Here is an 18,092-nt window from a genome sequence, read left to right on the forward strand (position 1 = left end):
CTTTGATGCTCTTGCTGACTTGATGAGTCTTCCCTCCCTCCCAGATTCAGGCTTCTTCAGGGGAAACCAAATACAATGGGTCCTTGGACTGTGCAAAGAAGCTGTACCAGGAGTCTGGGATCCGAGGCATCTACAAGGGGACTGTGCTCACCCTCATGCGAGGTAAACTTTAAGGCCTTCTACCTGAGGTCACCTTGGGATGCTTACCTGAGATGGATTTGCCACAGACGGTCTTGCCTGGATCGCCAGATTAGCCTTGGCACCGTACATGCCACAGCTCTGACAAGGCTGGCACTGTATGTCCAGGCAGTCTCACCTCTGTCCATCATGGACAGAAATGAAGATGGGGGGGCACCTTCCATTTTTCTAGTAGACTGGCCCTCAAGGGGAGAAATCATGACAGTGGCGATGGGAGGAGAGTGGCAAGTAGGTAGAAATTGTAGCTGGAGGGATGAGTGGGAAGAAAGAGTGACTTAGGAACAGTGGGGCTCTCCCTGGTCTCAAGAGGCATGTCCTGCTGGGGTGGCAGTAGGAGACGCAGAGATGGCCCCACCTTTGTCCTGAGATGGCAGCTTAGAGGAAGGCCAGATACTAGCTGTGGTTATAGCTGTTTGGAGTGCACATGTCGTTGGGACCACTCAGGAGGGACTTTGAAGATGAAATGATGGCATGTGTGTTTACACCCACTCACACCGGTGCTTGCCCCCGGGCAGCCTCTGGTCACTGCAGAGTGATTATTACAAATGGGAAGGATCCAGTGCCAAACGTGGCTCTGTTAAGCTCAAGAAATCTGTGAGCATTTTATATAATTTAATTCACCTCTTTCTTATGACTAACAGATGTTCCAGCCAGTGGGATGTATTTCATGACATATGAGTGGCTGAAAAATACCTTGACTCCAGAGGGAAAGAGGTGAGGAGAACAGAAGAATTTAGAAGCCACTTTGGTCAGCCATGGGTAGGTGGCCTTTTCCTGTGAGCGGGTCTGGTGGCCGTAGTGGGACTTGCTGCTGGCTCCATGTCCCCTTTCCTCTCATTGCTGCTGAGGCCCAGCTGACATCTCTTACTCTGTGCCTCACCCAATGGAGCAAGCATCTGAAACAAGTGCATGAGCCTCCTCCAAGGAGTGACAGCTGCCGTGTCACAAGAGCCCTAGCCTTGAGCTTCCTCCCTCCAGCCCATTTCTCCTTCACTGTAACTGCCCTGTCTGCCACAGGAAGGATGGTCTGAAAGCTACTCTCGCAGCCTTTGTCTGACTGTGGTTGGTGTTCTGCAGTGTCAGTGAACTCAGCGTGCCTCGGATTCTGGTGGCTGGAGGCATCGCAGGGATCTTCAACTGGGCTGTGGCAATCCCCCCAGACGTGCTGAAGTCCCGCTTCCAAACTGGTTAGTGGAGGGTAGTGGGGTGGACAGGAGTGGAGTAGGTCCAGGAACTGGCTGCCCCTGGGATGCAGAGCTCATAAGGCCCAAGGGATACTCACTCTCCACAGCACACCCACAGCATCTGTCTGACCAGCATCTCCCTTGGAGCCATTTGTGTTCTAGGAATCCTAGACTTATATTCATGTTGGCCTAAACACAAAATCAGTGAGATAAGAAGTCAAATCAACTCTCCTTCCCCCACATGAGCAGAAGGACTGTTTCATTGTTCATTTCTTTTCTCCATTCCCTCGGCACCAGTAATCCAGCCATTTGTGTCTGTTTGTCCCGAGGTGAATTGTGTTGTCTGTGGACTGGTCCCAGATGACTTACAGGATGTCCTCTCCCTGGTGCCTGTGAACCTGCAGGAAGACTTGACTACAAGATTGTGCTCATGTGTGTCACCATGGTCAGGTCAGGAAGCTTCCTAAAGCCTTAACAGTTGGGTTTTGCCCACAGCACCTCCTGGGAAATATCCTAATGGTTTCAAAGATGTGCTGAGAGAGCTGATCCGGGATGAAGGAATCACATCCTTGTACAAGGGGTTCAATGCCGTAATGATCCGAGCCTTCCCAGCCAACGCGGTGAGTGGCTGGCAGGGGCTGTGCTTTTTCCCTTTGGGGTTCAGAGCAGGTTGCAGGTGGGCTGACTTTTGCTTGCTCCTGGGATTAGATAGGGAGCTCAGTTTTCCCAAAACCCACCCTCAGCCAGAGCCTCCTAATTTGCTGTCTTTCCTGAAGCTGTCAGGAAGATTTGCCTTTGCGATTCTCTGAGGTGAGGGACCTTGATTTCCTGACCTGGCTATCAGAGTGGGCAGTTGTGAGATATGCATTTCTTCCCCTTTGGGGAATGAGAAAGCATAGCTTGATTCCCTGGCCTGGGGTGGGAATGAGGTTGTGGAGGGGTCCTGGTCCTGTTGGGCCAGCCAAGCACGGTACTGGCATCTCTGTGAATAATCACAACTCCTGCCTTTTCTTCCAACCCCTTGTCAGGCCTGTTTCCTTGGCTTTGAAGTTGCCATGAAGTTCCTTAATTGGGCCACCCCCAACTTGTGAGGCTGAAGGCTGCCCAAGGCTTTGGATGCTGGAAGCTGTCGCCAAAGAGGAGCAGTGGGCAGAACTAGGTCATCTTGAAGGGTGAGGGGAGGGGGATAGTGGGATCAGAGCTCTGTGCATGGACTTGTTGAGACCGTTTGCCTTAATGACATCTTCTACCTGGTATAACTTGGTGTGCTGTTTTGAAACTTGAATTCACTCTTGTCTATTTAAGGGATCTCAAGAGGATTTGGAGATGGAGTAAATGTTGCCAGAGTATGTCTACTGGTTGATACTAGCCCTGTTATACCCAAAATACTCATCTCGAAAGAGGAAATCTCAGCCTATCACTGGAGGCACTATGAAGGTTTTCAACCAGCTGACCAGGAGCTGGGGTCTTCTTTGATCCCTAGCCAGGAACACCCACCAGTCTTTCAGGGTACTGTCCTATCCTGGCCTGCACGTGGGGATGTGGACTTGAGGCCCACGTCTGTCTGTGAAGTGGACTGAGCAAATGTGTAGGGACAGATAGCCTGATAATAGTAGGGTTGATTTTTCCTTTTTTAGGCATGCAAGTAATTAAAATTGAAACTAGAGTGGCTTAATTTCCCAGGAGAAGGTGGAAAGCTTTCCCTCCTACACAGTGAGGAGAGTTTTGAATCAACAGTCCCAGTCTGCTGGGATACGTGAGAAAGCAGAGTATAGGAAGGCTTTTTGCACGCTCTTTTCTCATGAGAGCCCCCTATTTTAACAGGAAACAATAAATACTGTTTAATTTTTGCATTGTGTGAGACTTTTTCTTTTGATTCTGAGTCATTTTAGCAGGCAGTCTGTGGCCTTGGTAGAGGCTGTCAGGGATCCAGTATCCTTCCCTGATTGCTTCAGGCAGGGGCTCCAGTAAAAGAAAGAGGGGGCAGTTTTGGCCAGCCCAGCCTTTTCTGACTGCTCCAGCTCCAGCTGCTTGAGGGAGAGTGGGCTGGGGTGGGGCTGGGCGACTTGATTGGTAATTGTTCCCACAGCCTGGCATGCAGGCCCCACAGCCCCAGGCTGCAGCTCATCTAGTCATTCCTTAGCCTCTGCCCTTAACTACATAGGTGTCTCAGCTAACAGGTCAATTGTTCTAAAAGGCCAAAAGCAGTCGGGAGTTTTCATAAGGGCTTCGGGTTGCTGTGTGATCTGATGTCACCAGCCTGGCTTTACTCATCAGGCTGAGGATGATGCCCAGGTGCTGCCCGAGAAGGTGAGGGAGTGGAGAGTCACAGGCTAGTCCTTGTCTGGTGGAGGGTGAGGTTACCAGAGTTGGGCTTCTCTGGCAACGTCCCGTCTAGCAGTCACGGTCACTGTTGCACTGGCACTTCCCCCCTTGCTGCAGCTGCACAGAGACCCTTGGACTTTGGCTTTAGAGCCACCGCTTTATGTAAATGGGTGAGTGGGGCAGGGACCCACACCCATCCGGGAGTGGTGTGGCCAATCTGGCAGGAAGCTGAAGATTTGAGGCTTTACGGAAGGAGGCTTTATTCCTGGGAAAATATTTCTGGATGACCAGATAGGAATTATGGTCAAGTCAAAAAATAACATTTTTTAGAGATGAAAATTGCCTGGGAAGATTAAATCAGTGCCCCTCTCATGCTGTGGGACATCTGTTTAATCTTTTTCATTTTAGGATGACCACATATGTGTCTCCCAAAACTCTTCTCAGCACCACCCCGTTTTTGAGCGGGTCCTGAAAACTCAACCTTTGCTCGAAGCCGCTGGGAGTTCATTTGCATTCCAGTGAAATGCCAGCTAGTCCCTTGGCTCAGGATCACTTTTACAGTCTGTGCTTCTGTATACTTTGCCCTTTGAAATAGCTTCTATTTTAAAATGAAATGTTTTGGTTCCTTGATGGTGGTGGTGGTAGATTCTCTTACTCTGCTGGGTTTTCAATAGATGTTACGCCAAATAGGGAAGCCTCTGGAGGCATATTTGTGAAGGGAGCAGAGCAGATGGTGAGTAACTCCCTCCTGGCTGGCCCTTCCTTTTTATGATGTACTTTGAAATGCCACCTGTTCCTGATATATCTCTTCTCTCCCTAATGGGGGTAAGGATAGGGGAGAGATCAGGGCCCTCCCCAGCAATTTCTCTGTCGCAGAAAGTCTTAAGTAGAAGCTAGACAGTAATTGTTAAAACAATCAGCTGGTGTTAACAGCCTCACTCAGGCACAAAGCAGAGTATAACTGGGTCAAAGGTGAAGGACAGAGAGCAGGTTGTTGGAACAGCAGCCTATTAGAAGCAATAGTAACACCGGATCTGCTCTCCTTACATTACCATCTCTACTCACAGTTCTCTCCTCACCATTCTTTTGAGGCTGGAACTCCCTATGCCCTTTCTAACCTCCAGGGGTGCATTCTCATCTCTTTATCCCCAAGTAACTCGTTGATTTTTACCCCCACTTTCAGATGTGGAAGCTAAGGCTCAGACAGGGTAAACTGATCTGCTAAGATCATTGGCAAGTTGATAACAAAGTGGAGATAATTGAGTGATGTCTAAAGAAAGGCTTGTGATGCTATCAGAGGCTGTCCTGGGGCTACTTGACACAAACTTCAAGAGGCTTGTCTGTACCGCAGGGTCAAAGCCCAGGCAACTGGCCTGTGAATCAGGCTAGGAGTGTCACACAGAGTCCCAACAGGCACGGGCAAGTCCCCAGGGCCAGGTGCCCCCAGGGGCTCCCTTTTCTGCTTTCTCTGCTCTGGTCTGGTGCAGCTCTCTGGCCCTTCAGCCAGGCTCTCCCTTGCTTCCCAGGTTCTCTCTTTGCCCTGAGGTATCTCAGAGACACACTCTAGGTCCACTGCAGAGACTGATGCTTTCTTGGGACACAGTGTTCTACAGAGTAGGGTGGCTCACAGGTACAAGAATAGGTGGCCCAGGAATTGACTGCTCCCTGGAGCAAGGACACTTGTTAAAATAGACCAGACTTCCTGGACCAAAAGCAGTGGCCTTGTGGGGGAGGCATTATGGATGCTGAAGAAGGCAGGGGAAACATTGCTCACTTCACCAGTTCCTTCTGCCCACTAGAGGCTCATGAATACTTCTAAGATAAAATAGAAACTGATGGTGGTAGATACTAAATTATCTAGGAGGACAGGGCTAGGGGGGCTGGCATGTAGAAGTGGTCAGGTGACCAACAGGTCCCAGGAGACAAGTGCAGGACTGGAGTGGCCAGAGAAGCAGCCCCTTTGGGCAGAGAAGAGAGAGGTGTACCCGTTGGGGCTAAGTCCCTCCGGCCTCCTTCAGTGGGCAGAGGGCACCGGAGGGCAGAAGATGTGTAAACTAGGGGGTGTGTGGGCCAAGAGCAGGCCTCCACAGGAGTCTGGGGGAAGTTTGGGCATCTATTCTTCCTGAAAAGAGAGGAGAAAAAAACCTTTTAAATAATAACCCTATCAAGAGCACATAAAATCCACGATATCATTGGAAATAGTTGTTGGTACCCTACCCATGTTAATTTTCACCAGACCCACTGCTGTCAGGCTAAATGTGTGCCCTACTTGTGTTACTCTGCATCCATAGTTGTAAACATCTCTTTGAGAATTGGTCCCATTGTGTCCATGTCTGCCTGTGGTTGGTGTTGTGGCAGTCTGTGCAAGATGTTGACTTCCTGCTGGGTAGTGACTAGGAGTGGGTTGGAGTTGAGCTCCCGTCAGGGCCCTGGGGTCTTGTCTTCTCTACCACATTCCATATATTTCTTTTGCTTTTGGGGATCTCGACTCTTGGTCTTTTCCACCTATCCTCACTTACAGCTGTTTCCCAGTTCCTGGCTGCATGTGGGTTTGGTTTCCATGGTAACCCCCAGTGATACAGCTGGATAGGCTTGAATGAAGGCAGTACTAGGAGGACAGGGGTAGAAGATGTGGGGCTCAGGTCCCTGGTATTCGCTTTTACTTCAGGGTCTCCTTCTTTGGCCAGCTCAACAGGGCATTCATGAAGGCCCCTGGGACTCCACTTGCTACTGAAAGGTTTCCCAGAAGGGGCAGAGATGGATCCCTGCTCTGGGGACCAGGTGCTAGGGGAGGGGAGCCAAGTTGGGCCTGGAGACTTACTCTGAGGCTAGTCTGTGGAGACAGGTAAAGAGCCTCATTCCCTCCAGGTCCAAGGATGACTTTGCTGGCTGCCTGGCTGACCAAACCGTAGGGCATCTGAGAACAAGCAAGGCAGAACCAGCCTGCTTCTGGCAGAGGCTGATGGGGGTTGCTTGGAGCAACTGGGAGAACCTACCCACACCCAGCTGTGCATCAGCCCTGGAGTAGCCTCCCTCTACCCTATTTTGTAATTGAGGTCAGAGTCCTAACTTTACAGATGCCTGTCTCCCCCTTAAAACATATAAAACCTGACAAATGGACATACTAGGGAGTGGAGCTGTGAACTTGCTTTTCCAAAAGGTTGGTTGTAGGATTGTTTGAAGTAGGACAGATCCCCAGGTGTGGTGGTGCAATGCGGGTCACACCCCAGTTTCCTGGGTGTGGGCTGACTCCTGTAAAACGTAGAAGGGTCTGTCCACCCAAGAGCAAAGGAACTCTGCCCCTCCAACCTCTCACTGCCTGTCCTTAGTGAAGTCTTTGTATTCTGAGATCAGAAGCACAGCTTTGCAGCAAAAGATCCTAATTCTGAGACTGAGGTCAGGAGAGCAGTTTAATTGGCTCTGCTTGCTGTGTGGAAATTTGTCATTTATTTATTCAGTAAACCCTTTCCAAGGGTGTGCAGTTAGCACTCAGCAAGGAATAAATTGGACACTACCCCTCTCCTTACAAAGTTGGTGGTCCAAGACTCCTTCAAGGGGTCAAGAAACTTGACCAGGGAGACACTGCTATTTGAAATCACAGGCTGCCTGGCCTAGAGCCTGGATGGCTTCCAGTGGGGATCAGGTGCTCCTGCTTCCAGAAGCTCAGTTCCCAGCAGCGCTGAGCTCCTGGGTGTGTGCCAAGCCAAAATGAGATATCCTAGTGATTTTAATTAATACTGGTTAATTACCAAGTGGAGCTTAACCATCGCAAATGCCTTTCAGGTTCCCAAGCCTATAGCAAGTCACTTTCTGGTGTGGCACAGCAAGGAGAGGGAGGACTCTGTCCTATGTCCACTGGGCCTTTGGTCAGTGTCTAGGCTGTGGGATGGACATTCCAGGGAGGCCTCCACCTTTTTCTGTTCCTTTGCGGTCTGGTGTGGGTGAAGAAGGCAACCTGGAAAATACACTGGCCCCGCCAGTTTTCCTATGTCCCTGCCCAGGCGCAAAGGATAATGCCTGTGTGGTCTGCTTTACACCATCAAACAGTGTTGGCCCAGGACCCAGGGTGAAGTGTGGAGAGAGATGGGGTGTCCGACCTAGTCCTGGGAATCCTGGTGGGAGTGCTCAAGAGAACGAACAGGCACAGAGGTCGTTCTTGCTATTGGCCTTATTCCCTTTTCTCAAGGTACATGCTTGTCCTAGTGAGCTCTTCAGGCTTCTTTCTCTGCCTGTGGTTCCCAAATTACTGTATCATTGAAACTCCTACTATCCACAAGGCCTTCACCGTTTGATATATCACAGACCTCCTGCCAGACTTCTGAGGGTCTTATGGTCTTTCCACCATTCCACCCAGCGGCCAGGGTTGTCCATGCCTTTGCTCTGCCATGTCCGCTATGCTCAGATGGCTCTCCTCCAGAGCTTCTTGTGGTCCAGTTCTGTTCAGGCTTCGGAGTAAACTTGAATTTCACCCTTGAAGTGGGCCCTCTTGCTCTCCACCACAGCCAGAACGGTAATGTGTTCCTGCGCCTCCCTCTGGGCTGTGTCTCTGACGCCTAGTAAGTGCTGGCAGGGCCGGAGGCTCTTAGCATGTGTTTAAAGAATAAATGAAAGGTCTTCATGACTAGGTAAGAGGTAATGATGACTCCTCTTGGCCGGTATATCACTCATTCCAGCTCCTTAACCAGGGAATGGCCAGAGCCGGCTGGCAGCTCAGCGGCGCACGCGCACTGAGGGCCGGCGCTCGGCGGAGGCGCGCACGCCCGCGACAGCGTGCGTCACAACCCGGGCTCCTGCTCCGCCGTCCCGCCTGCCAGCTCGTCGGTCCCCGCGGCGGCGGCGGCGGCTGCTCAGTGACAGCGGCGGCGGCACCAGGACGACCGTAGCTTGGGTAGGGTCGTGCGGCCCGGAAACGCACAGCCGGCCGAAGGGCGGCGCGGCGCGAGGAAGGCCTGACCGGGGTCGCGCGTGAGGAGACCTCGCGGGCGCCCGGCGAGAGGCGGGCGTGAGGGAGAGCGGAGGCAGTGGCCGCCGGCGGCCCGGACCCGCCAGTCCTCGCGGCCGCCGCCGGCATGAGCCACATCCAGATCCCGCGGGGGCTCACGGAGCTGCTGCAGGGCTACACGGTGGAGGTGCTGCGGCAGCAGCCTCCAGACCTCGTCGACTTCGCGGTGGACTATTTCACCCGCCTGCGCGAGGCCCGCGCCCAAGCCGCCAGCCCGCCCGACACCCCTCCTTCCGGCTGCCAGGGTCTAGAGCCCAGCCCTGGCCTTGTCGCCGACGCGAACGAGGGCAGCGAGACCGAGGACGACGAGGACTTGGACGGTAGGCGGCGGGTTGGGCCGAGGTTTGTGGGTCGGGGGACGGAGGGAGCGGGGCAGAGGGTCTCTAGAAGGCTAGAGGGGCTGCGAGGGTCCAAGCCAGCAACCATGGGCGGGGACCTTGGAGCAGAGTATGTCGGGGCTCCCCGAGCCGCGGGCGTGAGCCTCCCGGGCGCCACTTCCAAATGGAGCTCCTCGCTGTTCCGAGCCCAGGAACGCACAGAGTGAGTTGTCTGATTCAGCCTGGAAGGAAACGTGCGCTCTTTTGGCCCGCGTGGTGTCGCGGAGTCCGCCTCCGCTTTGCTGGAGGAGCCCTTGCCTCTGCTGGAGACCCTTTGCCCGGTTTCGTTCCGAAGACAAGAACCGACTCGTGTACTGTTTGGAAAATTATTTTGTGAAAAGTTATTGGAAGAAAACTTTAAGCATAGACAAAAGCAGAGAAAAAAAAGATGAAATAAACCCCTAGATCCCATCACCCACATTCAGCAGCTTAAATGTATCACAAATGTTTTTCATCTATACTATTTTTTTTTACCTTTGCTGAATTTTTTTTAAAGCAAATCCCAGTAAGATTATTTTACCCCTGCATATGCATTTCTTAAAATATGGACCCTTGGCAATATATATATATATATATATATATATAGTTTTTAATTTGGCTAAAACAATGGGATCAAATTTGGTGAGGGTAAACAGTAACTGTCTTGTTTAGCATTTGGGGTGCAGGAAAGAAGACAACACTTTCCACGTCTGATTTAAGCAAGGTTGTCAAAAAGGAATTCCATTTACCTTGGTTGCTTCAACATAGGCTTTATCAATTTAACAATAGAGCCACCTACTTTTGAATAGCCAAAATTTAAGAAAACAAAACATTTGAGAGACAAAGTTAGAAACTTAGTGTTATTAGATCATAGTGGAAAAAAAAAAAACTAGTTCTGAGTTGAATCCACATTAAGTCATGCTGGCAAGGAGTTAATTATTGGTCATTGCTGTTGTGTGCTTCAGTGTTCTGAACAACTTCCTGCGTTTATTCATGCTAAGAGTAGAAATTGCGCTTAACTTAATTATTGCACATTAAATTATGGGTTTTTCACCTTAAGCCTGGAAATCAGAAATTGTTGTTTCCCAGATCTCTGCCACAGATTTGCTTTGTCTAAAACAAGTTGTCAAACCTGTTTGGTTTCAGATTTACTTATCTTTAAAACAGGGACAGTAACAACAATTTCCCAGGGGTAAATGTGTTTTTAAAAGCTTTATTTTTTCCCCTTCCCCGATTCCCCAACGCTGTTCCCCTCCCCCAATTTCCCAATAAAATCTTTAAAAAACAAACAGAGAGCCAGCTGAGTGGCTCAGTTTGTTAAGAGCTTGCTCAAGATTGCAAGCTCTGAGCAACCACGGTTCGATGCCCTGCCCTGCTGAGCTGCTGCTGAGCTGCCAACAGGTGGCAGGATGGCTCAGCTAAAAAACAAAAATCTTTATTTTAGGAGTGACTCCTATGTTTGTTTCATTGTCATATCTACAAATCACAAAGCTGTAACCTGCTTTGTGACAATTTTTTTTTCTGGTCTCATGTTTCTTCTTTAAAATTTATTTTTCAGTTACAGTTGGCATACAATATGGGGTGAAGTGGTCACCCCATAAGTCTAGTACCCATCTGCTACCATATATAGTTACCACTATCTTATTGACCACAATATTCTCTATGCTGTTCTTTACATCCCCGTGACTATTTTTATAACTGGCAATTTATACTTCTTAATCCCTTTCACTTTTTTCATCCGTCCTTCCACCCCCCCCCCTCCATCTGGTGAGAATGAACACCAATTGCAGCAGCTTTTATTTACACAAAACTTTAGAAATTAGTTCCAGATGAGTAAAATGGAGTTGATGAGTTTTGTGTTATGTCTTCATTCTTTGTTATTTTTGATATCTTTTTCAAAATTAAGTGGACTCAAATCTTTGTAATCCTGTGCTTTATTTTTCTAGCATTTAAATGTTTTTTTGTTTATATCTCTTAAGTGGCTGTGCTACATATAATTATAGAAATCAACACAATGTGAACATCTATTTACAAATAATAGACTAAAACATTGCACACAATGAGATACCACTTCACACTCATGAGGATGGCTATTATGAAAAACAAAAACAAAAAATAGCAGGTGTTGGTGAGGATGTAGAGAAGTTGGAACCCTTGCTCACTGCTGGTGGAAATGTAAAATGATCTGACTGCTATGGAAAACAGTTTGGTGGTTCCTCAAAAAATTAAACAGAATTAACATATGATTGAGCAATTCCGCTGCTATGTATATACCCACAGGAATTGATAACGTAGTCGAACAGATACTTGTATGCCAATGCTAATGCTCAAAGGTCACAGTGTCCCATCAACTGATGGATGGATAAACTAAATGTGGTGTGTACATACAATGGAATACTATTCATTCTTAAAAAGGAATGAAACTCTGATACATGCTACAACATGGATGAACCTTGAAAACATTATGCTAGTCAATATGCCAGACACAAAAGAACAAACATTGTACGATTCCACTTATATGAGATACCTAGAATAGGCAAATTCAGAGACAGAAAGTATTGGGTCGTCGGGAAAGTCCTGACGTATTTTTCTTTGTTTTTCAATGCAAAAATGCGTCATGACTTTCCCGATGACCCAATAGAAAGAGGTACCAGGGGCCGGTGGAGCAGGTAATGGGGAGTTATTGTTTACGGAGTGCAGAGTTTCTGTTTGGGATGATGAAAAAGTTCTGAAATTGGATAGGAATGATTGTTGCGCAATGAGAAGGTACTTAATGCCATGAATTGTACACTTAACTAGTTAAAATGGTAAATTTTATGTTTTGTATATTTTTCCACAGTTTGAAAAAGACAAGAAATTGCATATCCAGTGATTAGGAACATTAGGATAATAAACCTATAGCACCTAAAATTAGAAATAGGATATATAGTGTTAGAGCTGTAAGTAGCAAGAAGACTGCTTAGTTAAGTTCCTGTATGGCTAACCACCAACTCAGTTTATTAAATTGTATGCTATTGGAAACACTCGAAAAGTTTATTAGCTGTCATTGGTTTGTTTTATTAACAGTTTAGATATCAAACAGCACACCAAGTATGAAGTATTTTGATGAGTGTTTAACTCTTGGGAAAGCATGAAGAGTTTAGATTTATTAATAAGCTACTCTAACCGCATAATCATAAGAACAATAAATTAACATTCAGACTTGATTCACTTCTGTAATTATCATAAAACATTTATACTTGTAGGTCTCCCAGCATTTTTTTGGTAACAGCTTAATTGAGATAAAATTCATGTAACATATAATTCACCCATTTAAAGCATATAATCCAGTGGTTTATGTATACTCACAGATATGTGTGACCATCACCATAGTCAATTACAGAACATTTTCATCTCCCCAGTGAGAAACCTCATACACTTTCTGTCCCTATAGATTTGCCTATCATGGATATTTCATATAAATCAAATAATACAATATATGGTTTTTCGCCCCAGCTTCTTTCACTTAACATGATGTTTTCAAAGTTCATCAATGTTGTAGCATATCTTAGTGCTTCATTTCTTTTTTTTTTAATTGGGGAATTGGGGGATGGGAACAGCGCTGGGGAATTGGGGGAAGGGGAAGGGGAACAGACAAGTTGCAGTCGTTTTTGTTCTTCAGTCTAGTTGTGGAGGATGTTGCTTCACTGGCCCAAGAGTGGCACCATCAAGTTGCACTCTTCCTGGGCAAGGCAGATCAGTCGCCGGTTTCTGGACGGCTGCTCACTGTGGCTGCTGGCCGCTCACGCTGGCTGCTGGCTACACACGGTAGCCCATGGCAACCCACTGCCACAGGGGCTGCAGCCTACGCCGTCGCCGGGGACTCATGGCAGCCCAGCTCCAGGTTGAGCTGTTGTTCAGCATCTTAGCTGTAGAGGGCAGTGTCACGGGCCTCATACGTGGGATCTGAACCTGAGCTGTCTGGCGTCCCAAGCCAGCTCTTAACCAATGCGCCACTCAGACGGCCCAGTACTTCATTTCTTTTATAGTGCTGAATAGTATTCCTCTGTATGCATATACCACATTTTGTTTATCGAGTCTTAAGTTGATGGACATTTAGGTTGTTTCCACTTTTTGACTATTATGAATAATGCTGCTCTGAACATTCATATGTACAAGTTGTTGCGTGGATATATATTTTCATTTCTCTTTGGTATATACATAGGAGTAGAATTGTTGGGCTGTGTGGTAACCTTTTGAGGAACGGGCTGTGTTCCAAAGTGGCTGCACCATTTTACGTTCTAACCAGCAGTGTATTCAGAGTTCTAATTCCTCCACATCCTTGTCAACACTTAATTTTTTATTACAGCCAACCTAGTGGGTGGGAAGTAGTACCTCATTGTAGTTCTGCTTTGTGCAGTTCCCTAATGACGTTGAGCATCTTTTCATGTGTTTGTTGGTCATTTGTGTATCTTCTTGAGAGAAATGTCTCTTCAGGAGTTTTGTCCATTTTTTAATTGGGTTATTTGTCTTTTTATTATTCAGTTGTAAGAGTTCTTTATTTTAAACAAGTTCTTTATCAAATACATATATGATTTATAAATATTTTCTCTCATTCAGTGTGTTGTTTTTCTCACTTTTTTGATAACTGTCTTTTGAAGCACCAAAGTTTTTAATTTTGATGGTGTCCAATGTATTATTTTCTTTTATTTGTGCTTTAGGTGCCATACTTAAGAAACCATTGCCAAATCCAAGGCCTTGAAGATTAACCTCTACGTTTTCTTAAGTTTTATAGTTTTAGCTCTTATCTTTAGGCCATTGGTAATTTTGTATTATTTATTGTGTAAGGTGTGAGGTACTTTATCTTTTTTTTTTTTTGGTAGCTGAGCCATCCTGCTAACTCAGCGGCAGCTTAGCTCTGGCCGGGCATTGAACCGCTGTTGCTCAGAGCTTGCACTCTTGAACAAGCGAGCTCTTAACCAGCTGAGCCACTTAGCCAGCCCAAGTACTTTATCTTTTACATGTGACTATCTAGTTGCTACAGCACCATTTATTGAAAAGATTATTCTTTTCCCATTTAATTGTCTTGGTACTCTTGTTGAAAGTCAATTTAACTGTAAATGTGATTTGGAGAGTATTATTTCTAACTCTCAGTTCTATTCCACTGATCTATATATCTGTCCGTATGCCACTACTGCACTGTCTTGATTACTGTAGATTTATAGTTTTGGAAGCAGGGAGTGTGAGTTCTCCAACTTTGTTCTTTTTAAAAATTATTTTGGCTATTTCCTTTAAATTTTTATATGAATTTTAGAATTAGCTTGTCAATTTCTGCATAGAATCCAACTGGGATTTTGCTAGGGATTACATTGAATATGTAGACTAACTTGGAGAGTAGTGCCCTTTTAACAGTGTCAAGTCTTCTGATTTATGAATATGGGATGTTTTTCCATTTATTTAGATCTTTTTTAATTTCTAAATTAAAGAACAATTGTGTTCTGTAGTTTTAGAGTATAGGTTTTGATCTTTTGTTAAATTTATTCCTCAGTAATTCATTCCTTTTGATGCTATTGTAAAGGGAATTTTTGTTGTTGTTGTTTTTTGTTTTTTTTTAAGTTGAGCCATCCTGCCACCTGTTGGCAGCTCAGCGGCAGCTCAGCTCAGGCCGTGAATTGAACCGGCGACCCTGTTGCTCAGAGCTCGCACCCTTGAGCAAGCTCTTAACCAACTGAGCCACTCGGCCAACCTGGGAATTGTTTTCTTAATTTCATTTTCAGATTACTCATTACAAGTGTATAGGAATATGGTTAATTTTTTTATATTGATCTTGTATTTTGCAACTTAACTGAACTTGCTTATTAGTTCAAATAGTTTTTAAGTGGATTCCTTATGATTTTTTCCCAGCATTTTTTGCTGCATGTAGGAGTTGGTCCACACTGCATTAGCAGAACTTATTGGGGAATTGCTAATAATATTCCTGCAGTTCACATGTCTGGATCTCTCAGCAGGATTTGACACTGTTGAACACCCCCTGTTGAAACTCTCTCCCTCCTTGGCATCTATGTCATCAATCCCCTGGCTTTCTAGCCACCACTTGGACTCTCCTCTGCCCCTTAAATACTGGTTGCTGATCCCTGGAATTTAGTTTACCTTTTCTCCCTCAGTGAGCAGCTCTCTCCCTGAGCATTTTTTACTGCTTTGAGCCTGAATCTTCAAAATCAAAACTACAGGTCAAAACTTGCTCTGCTGGGCCGGCCGAGTGGCGCGATGGTTAAGAACTGGCTTGGGACACTAGAGGGCCCCGGTTCGGATCCCCCATATGAGGGCCAGTGACACTGCCCTCTACAGCTAAGATGCTGAACAACAGCTTGACCTGGAGCTGGGCTGCCCGTGAGTCGCTGGCGACCAGGTAGGCTGCAGCCCCTGTGGCAGTGGGTTGCCATGGGCTACCGTGTGTAGCCAGCAGCCAACGTGAGTGGCCAGCAGCCGCAGTGAGCGGCCGTCCAGAAGCCGGCAACTGATCTGCCTCGCCCTGGAAGAGTGCAATGATGGTGCCAACTTGGGCCAGTGAAGCAACATCCTCCACAACTAGACTGAAGAACAAAACGACAGCAACTTGTCTGTTCCCCTTTCCCCAATTCCCCAGCACTGTTCCCATCCCCCCAATTCCCCAATTAAAAAAATCTTAAAAAAAAAAAATCTTGCTCTGCTGAGACACCTAAGCTCATCTTGCCAACTGGTCATCTTTCATTCATCTGTCAAACTCAGAATGCCTAAAACCAGTGTCATTAGCTTACTTGTCACACTGCTCTGTTTCCTTTAATTCCTTAAGCAAGAAACCCAGGAGTGACTGAGTCAGTCTCTCTATCTCTGTCTCTGTCTCTATCTCCATCTGCTGCCTCTCCCATCTTTTTTTTCCCCACTGTTTCTGCCTTGGTTTTGGCTTTTATTTCTTTATAGTTGGACCTAGCTGAGCACCTGTAGGTTTTTCACTCATCTCTCCTTCACCTCATCCATTCTCTACACTTCTTTTTTTCCTTTTTAAAAATTGTGGTAAAATATATATAATGTAAACTTTTCCATTTTAACAATTTTAAGTGTGCAATTCAGTGGCATTAAGTACATTCACAGTGTTGTGCAATCACCTTTTCAGTTAAGTCAACTTTTTTTTGAAGTAAAACATGCAGAAAGGTGCACAAATCCTAAATGTGCATGCTATGCTTGATTGTTTACAAAGTAGTCCCCTGTGTATTTCATCAACTAGATCAGGAAGTACCAGCTGGAGGAAACCAGTTTCTTCACATCATAGGCATATGTTTTACATATTGTAACCATTACTACAGCTCTGCAGTAAGGATAACTAGCATTTATTAAGCCTTCATTCTGTACTAGTGTTCAGCGGTTTATTTGTATTATCTCATTGAATCCTTCCAATTCTTTAAGGTAGGAATTGTAATTATCTCCATTTTACAGGTGAGGAAATTGAGGCCTAGAGATTACCCAAATAATATAATTGGGAGGACTTGACTCTAGGCTGGAGTTACTGCCATCATACTATTCATATTACTTCATGCCTGAACTGCCTTTTGTTATTTTCTTGCCTTATTCTTTATTTTTTCCAAAAAAGGCTGTAAGCATGTTACCGAGGCTGGCTGCCAGATGCGCATAGAAGCTAATACTATGGCACCAGCTTTTGAGAAAAGAAAAGCTTTCATTTGAGAGTTTGGAGGGCAAGGAGACAGGAGGCAAGGCTCAAATCGGCTTCCCCGATCCAGGGCTCAGGGCCGGATCTGAAGGGGTTCACCAACGGACCCTTCGCTTCTTCTGAAAGGGTTACGGTGGCAGGTTCTGGTCATGTCCCAGTCTTTTGGTTCTGTCGTGGGGAGCAGTTAATGGTTCACAAGTACTATTACTTGTGAGTGGTGTTCACAAGTGTTACTCCTAAGGGGAAAATTTGGTTCTGTGTTTTGTTAGAAACTGGATTGGACCAGTTTGGGACTGGGTCTGTGTTTACAGCATTTAAATTTTTTTCTACATAGCTGTAAGGAATTTTTTATTATGGTAGAATATACGTAAACTTTACTGTTTTACCATTCTAAAGTACTCTTTTCATTTCTCGTGGGCATATACATAGGAGTGGAATTGTTGGGTCATATGGTAATTCTGTGTTTAACTGTTTTCCAAATTGTCTGCACAATTTTACATTCCCACCAGGAATGTATTAGGGTTCCAGTTTCTCCACATCCTGTATACTTGTTATTGTCTTAAAAATTTATTTTTTGCAGTGAAATTCACATAACATAAAATTCACCATTTTAAAGTGAACAGGCATTTAGTACAATCACAGTGTTGTACACAACCATTTCTATCCAGCTCTGAAATACTTCCATCGCTCAGAATTAAAACCTGTCACCCGTTAAGCAGTTTCTCCCTGATCCCTGCTCTTCCTCCCTGACCTTTGGCAACCACCAGTCTGCATTCTGTCTCTATGGATTACCTGTTCTGGCAAATGGAATCATACAATATGTGATTTTTGGGCCAGCTGAGTGGCGCGTTGGTAAGGAGCTGGCTTGGGATGCCAGAGGGCCCCGGTTCGGATCCCACATATGAGGGCCAGTGACACTGCCCTCTGCAGCTAAGATGCTGAACAACAGTTCAACCTGGAGCTGGGCTCGACAGCAGGTGGATTGCCATGGGCTACGTGTGTAGCCAGCAGCCAGCATGAGCGGCCAGCAGCCGCAGTAAGCGGCCGTCCAGAAGCCGGCGACTGATCTGCCTCCCCCGGGAAGAGTGCAATGATGGTGCCAGCTTGGGCCAGTGAAGCAACATTCTCTACAACTAGACTGAAGAACAAAAGGACAGCAACTTGTCTGTTCCCCTTCCCCCAATTCCCCAATTAAAAAAAAAAATCTTAAAAAAAAAAAGTGATTTTTTTTTTTGTTTGTCTTGCTTCTTTCGCTTAGCATAATGTTTTCAAGGCGCATCTATATTTTAGCATGTATCAGTACTTCATTCTTTTTTATTGATGAATATTCTATTGTCTGGATA

At 46.1% G+C, this 18,092-nt stretch overlaps 2 protein-coding genes across 2 annotated transcripts in view; both read left to right on the top strand.

The window, feature by feature from the left end:
• Positions 1–3,232, top strand: part of SLC25A20 (solute carrier family 25 member 20) — a 24,547-nt gene extending 21,315 nt beyond the window's left edge. Inside the window, exons 5-9 of the mRNA XM_019634497.1 lie at positions 45–162; positions 840–912; positions 1,276–1,385; positions 1,878–2,002; positions 2,411–3,232. Of these exons, the coding sequence (XP_019490042.1) occupies positions 45–162; positions 840–912; positions 1,276–1,385; positions 1,878–2,002; positions 2,411–2,473 (489 nt within the window). The 3' untranslated portion in view covers positions 2,474–3,232. The remainder of the gene's footprint in view (positions 1–44; positions 163–839; positions 913–1,275; positions 1,386–1,877; positions 2,003–2,410) is intronic.
• Positions 3,233–8,475: 5,243 nt separating this feature from the next.
• Positions 8,476–18,092, top strand: part of PRKAR2A (protein kinase cAMP-dependent type II regulatory subunit alpha) — a 75,786-nt gene continuing 66,169 nt past the window's right edge. Inside the window, exon 1 of the mRNA XM_019633896.1 lies at positions 8,476–9,029. Within this exon, the coding sequence (XP_019489441.1) occupies positions 8,777–9,029 (253 nt within the window). The 5' untranslated portion in view covers positions 8,476–8,776. The remainder of the gene's footprint in view (positions 9,030–18,092) is intronic.

The sequence above is a fragment of the Hipposideros armiger genome, unplaced genomic scaffold (assembly GCF_001890085.2).
Source record: "Hipposideros armiger isolate ML-2016 unplaced genomic scaffold, ASM189008v1 scaffold_18, whole genome shotgun sequence".
In the NCBI taxonomy this organism is placed as follows: Eukaryota; Metazoa; Chordata; class Mammalia; order Chiroptera; family Hipposideridae; genus Hipposideros; species Hipposideros armiger.